Source organism: Habropoda laboriosa, unplaced genomic scaffold (assembly GCF_001263275.1).
Source record: "Habropoda laboriosa isolate 0110345459 unplaced genomic scaffold, ASM126327v1 scaffold2, whole genome shotgun sequence".
Lineage (NCBI taxonomy): Eukaryota > Metazoa > Arthropoda > Insecta > Hymenoptera > Apidae > Habropoda > Habropoda laboriosa.
Genome location: NW_017100190.1, coordinates 5,862,541 through 5,874,781, shown reverse-complemented (window position 1 = coordinate 5,874,781; position 12,241 = coordinate 5,862,541). Strand labels below are relative to the sequence as shown.

Sequence of the window (12,241 nt, the reverse complement as noted above, 5' to 3'; positions counted from 1 at the left end):
TCTTCGTTCCTTCGGTATCGAAGAACAGATATAACAAATTTGATTTATCAATCAGCCTAGGTAATAACCGGACCAACGATCAGCCTCTCCGTCTCCTTTCTTCTCTTCCTCTCGTTTCTCGATTACCGCTGGAAAAACATTAGTACTCGGAACGTCGTCGCGTTAATCGTCCTCCTCGTCGTCGTCGTTTTCCCTCTTGTTACTCTCTTCGGCGTGTTCGATAACCGATAAAACGGTTCGAAATGGAATAGAAACGGCCGCGTAGAGTTAGTTTTTCAGCCACGTAGAAAAAAGGGACGAAGGGGTAACGTATTTGTCGATCTTGTCTGGTCGTCTGCCTGTGCTAACCGGACACAATTTCTCCGGCCTACTCGAAGGGTCCTCCAGTCGTAGAGAGTAGTAGTTTCGCTTCTGGTCACGCTCGCGGTGTTAAAAACATGGCCACGGCCAGGTCGTGCATGATTTCGTGCTGTTGCCTTTCCGGGTCGTAACTTAAACTTCAGACCATCTGCAACCCTTTGGTGATGCTCTCGACGTGCTCTTTGGCCCGCATTCGCAATGCTTGGATGCTAGTTGTGCGTGGATCGTGACCCGGCGGACTCGGTGGCGCCGTTGGAACGTGACCTCCGCTTCCTATGCTCGTCATTCCACCACTTAGCGTTCCTGAAGACAAAATGCAACATTTCTGCTTGACATTTGACCTGTCCGTTGATCAATGCAACATTTCTACGTGTCTAAGAGTTTTTTTTTCTTTTTTCAAGTGAAAACAGAGATGTGGAAACTGCTTTGTCGAGTGGTAGAAGCTTTCCTTAACCCTTTCGTTTCGGCGTTTGAAAATTTCCGACGTTTGAATTTTTACTAGTAAATTAAAGTGAGTACTCGGAGGATTGAATTTTAAGCGAAATTTAAGGATCGAATTAAGGCGAAAGTGTGTCACCAAAAGCACAGCGCGAGAAAATTTTCAAAGCGTCTGTAGGCGCCAATAGCAGTGAAAGGGTTAAGTAGAGATGAGTTTGAATTTTTATCTCGTTATCGCAACCAAGAGGATTAAAGATCCTCTTTTTTATAGAATACTGTGAAGAACCTTAAACGAGGCTAAACAACTGTGGTAAATGCAGATGTGTGGAGTTAAGTATCATCAGCTCAATGTTCGGTGATTAAATTTGCACAGTGAAATCTAGACGTTAAAGCTGTTCCGCACTTTCGACATATACTTTTCACCTTCGAAAAGTGTAATTAAAGTGAAGATCTCACCTGGTACAGCGTTTCCAACGGCGGCGACGTTCGGCGGCGACGGCAGTCGTCTCGGGGAGGTTAGATAACTGGGATATCCTGTGTGAGGTGCAGCCAGGAAGCCAGGAAGGGCGCTTAACAAACCCGGAGGAGTGAGCCAAGGATCACCTGGTAAGCCCAAAGCCGGTCCAGCTACGTTTCTGCACAGAAATGAAGAAACACCGATCAATACACCTCGTCAACCTTCAAAAAATCGAAAAATGAATTCCTACCGTTCGAGAACTTACCTCATATTTGCAGGATGATGGTACTCGCTGAGGCCGAGTCTCGCGGCTTCCATCTTCTCCTGCCTGCGCCATTTTGCCCGCCTATTCTGAAACCACACCTGAAACACGAAAACACGGGAACGGTTATCGACGTCCTCGCATTTACACAATTCAATCAGGCCGTAATTTATGGAAAGTTCGAAAACCTCTATCGAAACGTTCAATTCCCACACGTTCCAAGTTACGTTCCGCAATTTCTCTAACTTCGAAAATGAAAACCCATCCATTCTATATAATCGTAGGACCAATTCACCGCAGCGAAAAATAGAGAAAGGTAGGTACCAACGAGAAAATCGACGCATTCGCGGTTAAAGTCAAGTTGATCGAGAAATTTTTCCAACCGGAGGACCAAGCACGTAGAGAAGGTTCGCGCGCAGGAAGGGAGAGAGAGAGAGAGTGAGACAAGCCCTAAAGCAAGGGTAGCCTCCAGCAAATGGAGTTCCTTTGGCGTGCCGCGATCCGAAGGAAGGCGAGAAAAGTGGCTGCCAAAGCTCCCTTATCCCCTTCTTTCTCTCCCTTCCACACAGACTTCCCCTCACTCTGTCTCATTCATCGAGGCTGTCCGTGGTGGCGTTCAGTTTCTTCAATTTCGCTGTGTTGCTCGGGCTGCGAAAGGAGGGCTGCGGAGAAATGTCTCTGGGCGGGGCGGTCCACCCCTGGAGGCAGCACGGGCCAAGAAAAGGAGGTAAGAAGGGAGGCTCTGAGGGTAGGGTGAGGAGTCCGCGCGGGGACCAGCCTTCTCCCTCGGCATCAAGAGGGTAACTACGGGGCGAAATCGAAAGTGAGCGACGTGCCAAGGTGGACCGAAGAAGGGCAAGCGTGAACACGGGGCACCAGCCAGGCGACGTGGAGGGACGAAAACTACCGTCGGCCATGTTGATTTCTTTATTGTAACATGGCTGCTGTTGGCAGCCCGCTAAAGTCTATCGCGATAAGTATCGGCTGCTGGCTTCTCGCCTTATGAATTATTCAGCGCCGCAGAGACACGCCGATAGGCCCTATATTCCGCGCGACCAATCTACGTGTGCGTGTGTAGAAGGGAGCAAGTAGAATTGGAGGGGAAGAATGGATAAAGATGGAGGATGGAGAGGGATCCGTCGATGCGAACGATCGGTCAGCTTCGGATATCCTTTTTTGGCGCCGAAGAAATCGCACCGTCACGTTCGTGTGGGCTGCTGTAGCCAGTCACGGCTCGTAACGCTGGGTGTGAATAAGTAATTGAGTTTGGAGCAAGAGAGTGTGAAACAGGGGTAAGGCAGTTTGCCTTTGTTTATTCAGGCGGAATGGTTTTTGTGGTACATTTTATTCGAGGAACGACGGTAAGGATGTGTTTTGCGTTTAAACGACACTGTCGTCTAACTCGATTTTCCTTCGTTCGCGTCGAGTAAAATGAGACTACTAAATTTCTAACTAAATTTCATTTAAATTATCGAAAGTAAATATTGTTATTTTACCTAATCGTTGCAGATCGAATTACAAAAATAATAGATTAGCTATTTGAACGCCTACTAAAATTGGTATTTCGACGGAATAACGGTTATCGAATTTTCTCCGGGAGAAATTCCTATCGTTTACACAGCCATTGGCCTCCATCGACGCCAGGATACAACGAATAAACCAATCTGATTCGCGCGGGAATCTGCAGATCCTGAAATCGAATTTCCCAGAAAGACTTCCGTCGCAACGAATATCCTGCTCGTCTCCGGCGTGGCGGACCGTGACGGATTGCGCGTGCGTCTTCAAACAAACTCTCTCTACATTTCCCATCGTCGTCTCTCTCTGCCTCGTTTTATTATGTAATCCACTCCATAATTTCCCGTTTAACTCCCTGAATTCCCGTCGTCTCTCCTCCGACCGTCCTTCTCCTTTTTCACCCCCCAATTTCTACGCAGCTTCTCGTTGCAGCCGGCGTACCAAGTGTCACGTTCGAATGATAAATAACGAAGAAATTGAATGTCTCGGGACGACGACATGGTCGGTGACAGAAAAACGGGAAGAGAAACGGTCGAAAACGCGGAAGGAACGACAGAAGAGGCCGCGTTAGCCGGATGACTCTGGTGAGACAGGGAACGTTTAGGGATGATGGAGGGGGACGGATATCGAGGCATTCCCGGGCTCATCAGGACGATATTCCGCTCTCGAGGACGAGAAGCAATTTTCTTTCCTGGCTCCGTGGATGAGGAAAGGCCATGGACAAGATGCCACGTCGAAATGATGGGAAAATAAGCGAATTTCCCTTCGTATCTCTTATATATCCACTTCTTCTCATCTTTCATCCTTCACCAACTATCTCCGTCCTTCCTTAACAATCTTTCTCCGTCTCACCAGCCCCTCTCTTCTCTTAGCCAACTACGCCTGTCGCCTATACACAAGACACTCTGTGTGCATCCCTCTTCTATCTGTCCTGTTTCTTCCAGAAGGAACGAGAATCCGCTCTGGGATGCTGCCGCCTCGTCTCCGCCCTCTCTCTCTCCCTTCCTCTTTCGCGGAAATATAAAGAACAGGGCTAACGCGGCTTAACCATTTTAGGTCGTAAATTTATTAGAGTAGGTACTTCCACCTTCTCCATCTCCGGCCCATCTTTCTCCCCGCCCACCTTCCTCCCACGTTTCCCTCCTCGTCCTTACGGCCTTCTTCTTTCTCGGCCAGCCAGCCATCCATCCGCCTCTTATCCCTCCCTCTTTCTTTAGATGCTGCACGAAACGCTGCTCGGGCAATGATATTGCCAAGGTAAACTCGCTTAGACGGTTTAAATGCAAGAAAATTGGAATAAAATGGAAGTAATTCCGGGATTAATATTGCACGTTGCGTTCGCCTGCGTGGACAGGACCAAGCCGCGGGGCGACACTTCCTAAAGAACGATCGTCCCTGCGATTTAACAACCTCGAACAATGCAGAATGTTCGAATGCAATTTTTCTGTCACTTTGGATGAAAAAACGGAGGAATATATTCACATCTGATGTGATTAACTCGCAACGACGGAGACTCACAGAGAGAGAGAGAGAGAGAGATTCCGTACAGGGTGCAGAATTTTCGTTAACGATTTTCTCTTCCATTTCGTGCGCGGTCCACGCTTGAAACGCGGCCGAAATCGCGTTCACGCCAAGCCCGGTTACTTTCGACAGAAAACCACTTTGCTGGCGGCGCGCTTTGCAGTTGGACCCGGAAAATCTCGGATCCCTCGCGCGGCAGGGAAACACCGGTCGACAGAGTGGTCGTTTACAGGGAAATATCGACGTTAACGTCGTTCAGGCCGCCGCGTAACAGCTTTCGTCGATCCGAGAGTACACAGAAGGGCCGTAGGTACGATGACGAGGTCCGCTAACGTATCACCGGCAAAAATCACTTTTCCATCCTCGGCTCTCTCGCCGTTTCATTCGTCTCCTCTTGCAAGGCCCTGTTCGATCTTTCAGACTGCTCTCGAGAGCGCATCGTTCCGGGACGATGATCGCTTTATCCTCGCCGACGAGCGACGAACTCTCGGATTAGCGCCGGTAAAAAGGTATTCGAGAGCCGCTCACGCCACGTCGAACGCATTGTCGTTCGCGGCGGTATTAACAGATTTCGTCTATTGTTCGACGATCCCGGTGGCCTACGCTCCTTGCGAAAGAGTTGCAGACCGGCAGAGGTGTCAGCGCGCGTTTCACGCGTCCGCGATTTCGCCCGCTGGCCTAAACTTCGCCTCTCGATATTTTAGGCGAGCGTAAATTGGCGAGCTTATTTCCCTAGGAATGCTGCGGTTCGAACTTTGTTCGGATGTTTCGTTGGTACGAAGAGAGTAATGAATTTGCCTCGGATACGATGTATTATTGGTGCTAGGATAAACTTAGCACGAAGTGGATAGGAATTTTGTATCGGTTGGAATGGCTAGTGTCGGTAGTAAATATTAGGTCACCCAATTTATAATAGATCAATATTTCAAACGCTTCTTTTCGTAGCTATAAAATTTCTCTGGTTCTCTATTCAAATATATTTCGTTTGTGTCGTCGATAGATCCTTCACCACTAACGAGAGATTCGTTATTTCTATTCTCCTACTCCACTTATGCAGCATATCGGCAAACTCTACTCACAAAATCTACGGAGTGTCTTTTTTAATTAGACACGATAAAGTACCTCAGAAGTAACGAAGCTACCAAAAGGTCACAAAAATTCTTCGACATAATATAAATAACTTTCTCGAAGATTGAGAAATGCAGAAAATTTCAAGCTCAAGACTGCCCTCAAAGACTCACCCAAACAGAATAATCCTCTAACGAACACCAGTTCACCGAACCACACCACAGTCCACGAAGGAAAAAGAAACAGGGACAGAGGGCAACAGTTAGTTTTCCATTGGCTGTATTACAAGTTTATCAAAGCTCTATCGCGTGGATGTAGCGGTGTCAGAGTAGGGGGACACGTTTCGAATATAAGCCTAGATTCCGGTCCAGGGCAGAACGTGGTCGCGGTATGCATAGAGAAGGGAGATGTTTGGAGAGGGTTGGAGTCTATTATTCCGCGTGCTTTTTATCCCCCTTCGCTTCTCTGTTCCCCCGGCGATTCGAGCAACGGGGCCGTTTCTCCGTCCTCTCTCACCCTAGCCCATACTATTTCTCTCCCCCTCCTCTCCCTCTTTCTCCTTCGGGGCCCTGTCAAACTGTCGTGCAAATTCAATCCTATACAGTCGTTCTCATTTCGATTCGGTTTCGGGAGCGTGTCGGCAGCAAGGGCAGGCCCAGGCGCGCAACACAGCCAGTCGTCTATGCATCCGCAGTGCGGATACGTTCGAGGATAATTGACGATGCGGCGTGACTCGTGCAGCGTGCGAGTTAAATCAATTCCGCAGACGAGGGGTAGGTGGTCGGTTTCTAGTTAAACGGGACGGAGTTCAGGTACGAGCCCCCGATCAACCGACTTTCCTGCACGTTTTGATTTTCGACGCGACTCCGCGCCACTTACAACAACGTTCCTTGTATTTCTAACGACATTCCGCCCGGTTTCGACCGTCCTTTGCACAAGGAGAGGACTGCGAGTCCCGCGAAATAGAAAAAAGGGTTGTATGCGCGAATGGTAAATACAGCGGTGAAAGAAATATAGAGGGAAGAATATTTGAAAGTTTGCAAAGTGTAGGTACGCGAGGATTAGTTTTTAAATGAATTTCTGGTGTATTCATATAGAGAATCGAGGGAGAATAAAGTTGATTCGACGGTAGTTAAGACGTAGTTAAGCTGAGCAGAGTGGATGAGGATCACTGGCGAACTCCTCCAATAAAGCCACCCCTGTCGTTGCGTGTAATCACCCTTAAACACTCCAACGCCCCGGCCTAACCCCGGCGTACTGCGATACAATACTAATGTGCTACAAATAACATCCCAAACACGAGGCGATTTCACTTTTACAATGAGACTAAACGGCTCCGTGTACGACGGACACTGCCGTCGGATCGTTCGCTCGTAGGTCGAGAGGATCCTCGTGCACCCGTTGCCTCAACAATGAGCCTTGTTGTGCGTTTCCTTTCAAGGTAGATCGTCAAGATCGTTTTTGTCGGGAAGTCAGTCGATCGTTCAACCGGTGCTGCGATTATCATTAACTGCACTCGTGCAATCGAACGTCTATACGTTTTTCTAGTAGACAGAGTGATTTCGAGGAAGCTCGATATATTTTCTTAGCATTGATAGTGGTGTAACTCGAAGAATTGCAATTTTTTCCTTTTTTTTTGCAAGGAGATTCCATAGGTGCAGTAGTTTTTGAGACGCTTGATACTTTGCATAATGCTCACAGTTTCACTCTGGGAAGAAAGTTAGATCGCGCGGCGTCGAGCTGTCGTGCAATTCTAAGGTTATCATTCGCTTGTCGAGTAAATAAATCTTCGTAAATGAAACACCAAATGAACGTGCATTCTCGCTGGAAATACAATAACTATTTAACGTGAATTCATTTTTCCATTCGCCAGTACGACACATAATTCAAAGTATTCCGGCTATTCATAATTATAGCGGGTAATTTAATTTTCCTACAACTTTCATTGTTAGGACAGTTCAGCGATAAATTACGCGTGTAGAAGGAATTTCTGCTAGCGAATGGGCGAACTTTCTGTTTGAACGTAAAAACAGTTTCCAATGCTCTTATTCTGCGAAAGTCAATTTTACAACATTCCAATGGGCGAATTGTAATCCAATTGTTATTCCCTTTTGCGTAGGGGATGTTTCAGAACTATTATTAAGATAACAATTTCGACAGACTACAATAAAGACAACAATAAAATTCGTACATTTTATTCGTTTAAAAAATCACCAATTCTTTTTCCTAGTTAATAAATTCTCTGAAGAACTATATACAGGTTGTACACGATTTTTGAGACACTTTTGGTAGTTTGGCAAAAAAATGTTGCAAACAAAAATGTTGGATTATTTCTAACAACACCCTATGGAAATAATCAAGTGAGGACAAAAATGTCTCCGCGTTATTTTAAACAAAGGGACTAAGATTTCCACCAGATGTGTCTGGTGTCCGCCTTCGTGTCACGCACTGCACAATGCGATACCATAAAGTAAACAGTTTTTAGGTATAAGGGGACCCCAACTTTCTTTTTGGGTGTCCAAAAACAGTCCTTTAGAAGATTCAATAGCATAAAGACGTTTCCTCCGAGTCCGTAAATAAATAGCATATTACAAAGTTAAAAGACTATTTCTTTCCATAACCCATTTCCAATAGTATGTACATTTTCCACTCCTTTTCCTGTCAAATTTATATTTTCTGAGCGATATGAAACGATTCGACACTTTGAACGTTTGCGACACTTTCAGAATTTAGAATTATTATTTTCAAAGCCTCCAACTATTAGAATCTCGTAAAATCTTAAAAACTCTGAGGATAAGAGGAATTCAACTTGAATAAGGTAAGCTAAATTAAATTCGATATGTTATTCCTACAACTGCAGAGAACGAACATTATGGCCTTGAGCTTGTCAGACCTCGTCGCACCAACTCAGAATTACAATAGCGCAAAATCTGAAGATAGAAGAGTAGAAAGTTGACGATCCAACGTTCCGAAGTGAAATATTTTTAGCAATCCCAGGGGTAGGGGAAGAGAAACACGATTGTTTGCATTGCTCGCCGGTATTTATCGTGCCAGGCTCGAAAATAAATATACGAATATTCCGGTTATTTGATTAACCGCGAGAAAGAGAGAGAGAGAGAGAGAGAGAGAGAGAGAGAGACGGAGAGAATTATGCAAAGTATCAAGCGTTTCGTCCCGGCCGATATTAATCAGCGGCTAAAGAGCCGCTTAATCGATGCACTTAAAATTAGTTTGCGATGCCCTACTTCGCGTTCCTATTCTATCCGCCGTTGCTCGTTTCGCGTCATTCGCTTACGCGGTTCCTCTCTCTTTTTAATGGCGAGTCAAGTACCGGGAATAAATGTTATTAATACACCAGGCAGAGGATGCGGTCTTTGTCAGATAACAAAGGATTATTAGATTGCAGTTAATCCAAAGATAGACGCGGACGGAGAGTAAAGACAGAAAGCTGGTAATTTGGACGAGAGGAGAAAAAACGAAAGAGAAGAAAGGTAAACCGCGCGCGAGTCAGCGGGAATAATATACCGGCAATTACCTGCAAGTGGGCTAAATGTCTTCTTTTCTTTTCTTTCTTTCGCCGTTTCTTCTCCCTCTTTTTTCTCTTTTCTCCCAAGGATTACGAACACGATCGACTTTTTCAATGATCGGAGAAACACGGAAGTGTCAAGTACACGAATCGTGCCCTGAAATTCGATCCTTCTTATTAAGACCCTGTCGACGTCGAAGGAAAGAGGGGTTTAAATCGAACGCAAGACGAAGGGGCTGGCCGTTACCAAGCAAAAATAATTCAACGAACTTATGAAAATCCTGACGCTTTCCTGCTTAACAAAATACCGATCGATTCCGGTAACTGTACATTCAAACACCTGTGCATATTACTCCAAGTATTAAAATTATCTCCTTTTCTCTACTTACACTTTGAAAAATGATAAATCTCTCGTAGAAACTTGCTATAACTGTGTCGATGTATCTGTCATCCGTCTAATTCTTGCAAAAATAGGATCTCTCGGTTATCATAATTAATCTCTTCAACGAAAATTTTCCATTGATTCAATTCATTCACCTGAATTTAGAGGTACATCTCGAAAAATGATAAATCCGTCCACAGATCTTGCCGTACTTTCATCCCTCTACTCAATTATCCTAATCAGTCGTTCCAACGAAAATTCGTAATTAATTCAATAAAACTCGTTCGTCCCCTTGTCGTTGCAATTCTTACACCGATCGTTTTCAATCCATTTATACCCGAGCCCAGAAACCCAACAAAACAGTCTAAACGCAAGTATTAAAGTCTCCGTTAATTAGCCATCCTCCGCGTTGGTGAATCGCGGTGGAACCGCGGCTAAATCAAAAAGCCCCGCTTTCTTTATCCGACGGCGGATGGTCTCGCTTTAAAAAGTCGGTCACAATGGCGGGACGGGGCGAGACAACGGGCCGTGCTTGGCCTCGGCCTAATCACGAGGGCGTATCGCGTGAATGAGCCGCGCAGAAATTCGGCAAATTAGCCTTATGGCCCTCGTATTTTGACACCGCGCGTTCATTGTCCTTCCTGGACTCCCTTTCTCGCTCGGCAGCCGCGGAATCGGATTCGACTGAATGCACCCTTTGTCCACCAACCTATTTACCGAGCAATATGCTCGCAACCCTGCACGAGAGACCGACTTCTACTCTCTCTCTCTCTCTGTATATATATATATATATATGTCGTGATGGATACGCGACAACCACGGAATGAATCTTCGCGCCAGTTGCGCGCAGGTTGCGCCGTCCGCCGCCATTACGGAGAACCGGGAATAAAGCGGTGACAGTCGCGGTGATAGTTTATTCTCGGTGTCGTACCCTGTCCCTGTGTTCAAACTGTTTCTACTCCGAGGGATTCAATTATACTTGAGAGACGGGATAAATTTAGGTCGGTGGAATGTACACTTGGATCAGAATAATATTCCAAAGGATAGGATAATTGAAACGTTATCAGATACTAGGTAACTGTGACGTCCTCCGTATTTTTCGTCTTTTTTTTGTGTACTATCGATTGACGGGAAACTTTGGCGAAAATATGTTCGTCGAGGAGAATTGGAAACAGAGTGGAACTGGCTAACGAAACCCCCGATCACGATAATTGGGGGAGAGGCGAGCTAAAAGAGGAAAAAGGTGGAAAAACCGCGAGAGAACGGGTGGATAAAGGAACCGTTTGCAGCCGGGTGCAGCAGCGTGGCTGCACGTGAAAATCCGTCGCCGATGTAATAACTCTAATAACTCGTAATAAAGCCCGGCTGGAGTCATATTAGCGTCAGGAGCACGCGTGGGCGCACAAAGGGCGGCCGCCCTCGACAAACACTGTGACTTTTGATGATTATTAACTTCACGGGCCAGCCACGTCGACCAGGAGATGGGTAACGGAGGGAAAAGGCGAAGGGGAGAGGATCCATAGGCCGTACACACGGTAATCTGTTGCCCCGGAGGCTTTCTGGTCCTGCCTTTCCACCCCTCTTCTCCTTTCCACCGTTCGACGACTTGCCAGTCTCTCTCTCCCCCTTTCTTCTTTCACTTGCGACCAGCCAGCCCTCCTACTACCGCCTGGGAACCAAATTAATAGTTAGTTCTGCTGGATATATCTCGAATTCGGTGTATTCCCCCGCGAATCACCCGACAGCTTCTCTCCCTCTCCTTCCACCTTGTCTCTTGGCTGCGTTTGACATCGGTTACTCGTTAAAGGGCCGCGCGATATCTCGATCAAACGAACCTCTTGCGGCCCTCGAATGGGGTTAATTGAACGGGATCGCGGAATTGATAATTTACCGTACCCTTTGCACGTTCCGCCCAACGTTTTCGGCCTACCGGTGAAATTTCGACGCGAAGGGTTGCGAGCTGACCGTACAAATACAGATATTCCAAGTGTACATCTTCGTCATTCTGGAGGAAACTCAGATCGCTTATCTGTCGCGCAGAGTACGAGCGATCGATGGAAATAGACGGTTCGATCTACGAAGGATCACGGGCCAGTTTAGTGTTACTAATCCCCCGAGGGGGTGCGATTTCCAAGGTTCGCATTCGTCGTTCGGCTCGAGCCGAATTGTACCTGGGCCTCGGATCCACCGGTATATACTCCGGCCAGAAATCTCGAACTCCTGAAACGGATATATTTTCACGAAGTGACATTCATCCCCGTCGGAGAGAGTGGCACGGCCCTGCCTTTGTAAGGGATCCCCTCACGGTTGCATTTTGCATCTATGCGCCGACTGAGGAGAGAAACCGTGGAGCGCATGCAGCGGCAAGAAATTCGATCTTAAACCACTCCGGAAAAAAAGGAGACGAGCCAATGAAGGCGAGGAAAGGAGGGGTGAGAGAGAGTTAGAGAGAAAAGGCGAGGGAGAGGGAGGGGCAGAGCAGCAACCAGTGGAACTGAATACGTTTGTACCTGAGCCCGACAATGGGCTTCGTAATTCGATTACAAGGACCGCCAGCTAATTGTTAATTGCTGGCCTCAGGACCATATGCCGACAAAGGTTTCATAACATTATATGGAATATTAAAACGAGCAGGCACATGCGTGGATTTTCTATGCGTGTGCCCTACATGAAGGCCCTTTGCTGGCCTCGTAACGCGGTCAGGCTAAAAAC

At 46.7% G+C, this 12,241-nt stretch overlaps 1 protein-coding gene across 1 annotated transcript in view; it reads right to left on the bottom strand.

Moving 5' to 3' along the window:
• Positions 1-499: 499 nt before the first annotated feature.
• The window catches only part of LOC108580115 (retinal homeobox protein Rx1-like), a 39,529-nt gene continuing 27,787 nt past the window's right edge, over positions 500-12,241 (bottom strand). Inside the window, exons 3-5 of the mRNA XM_017943780.1 lie at positions 1,521-1,618; positions 1,255-1,433; positions 500-663 (exon numbers count right to left, since the gene is read on the bottom strand). Of these exons, the coding sequence (XP_017799269.1) occupies positions 500-663; positions 1,255-1,433; positions 1,521-1,618 (441 nt within the window). The remainder of the gene's footprint in view (positions 664-1,254; positions 1,434-1,520; positions 1,619-12,241) is intronic.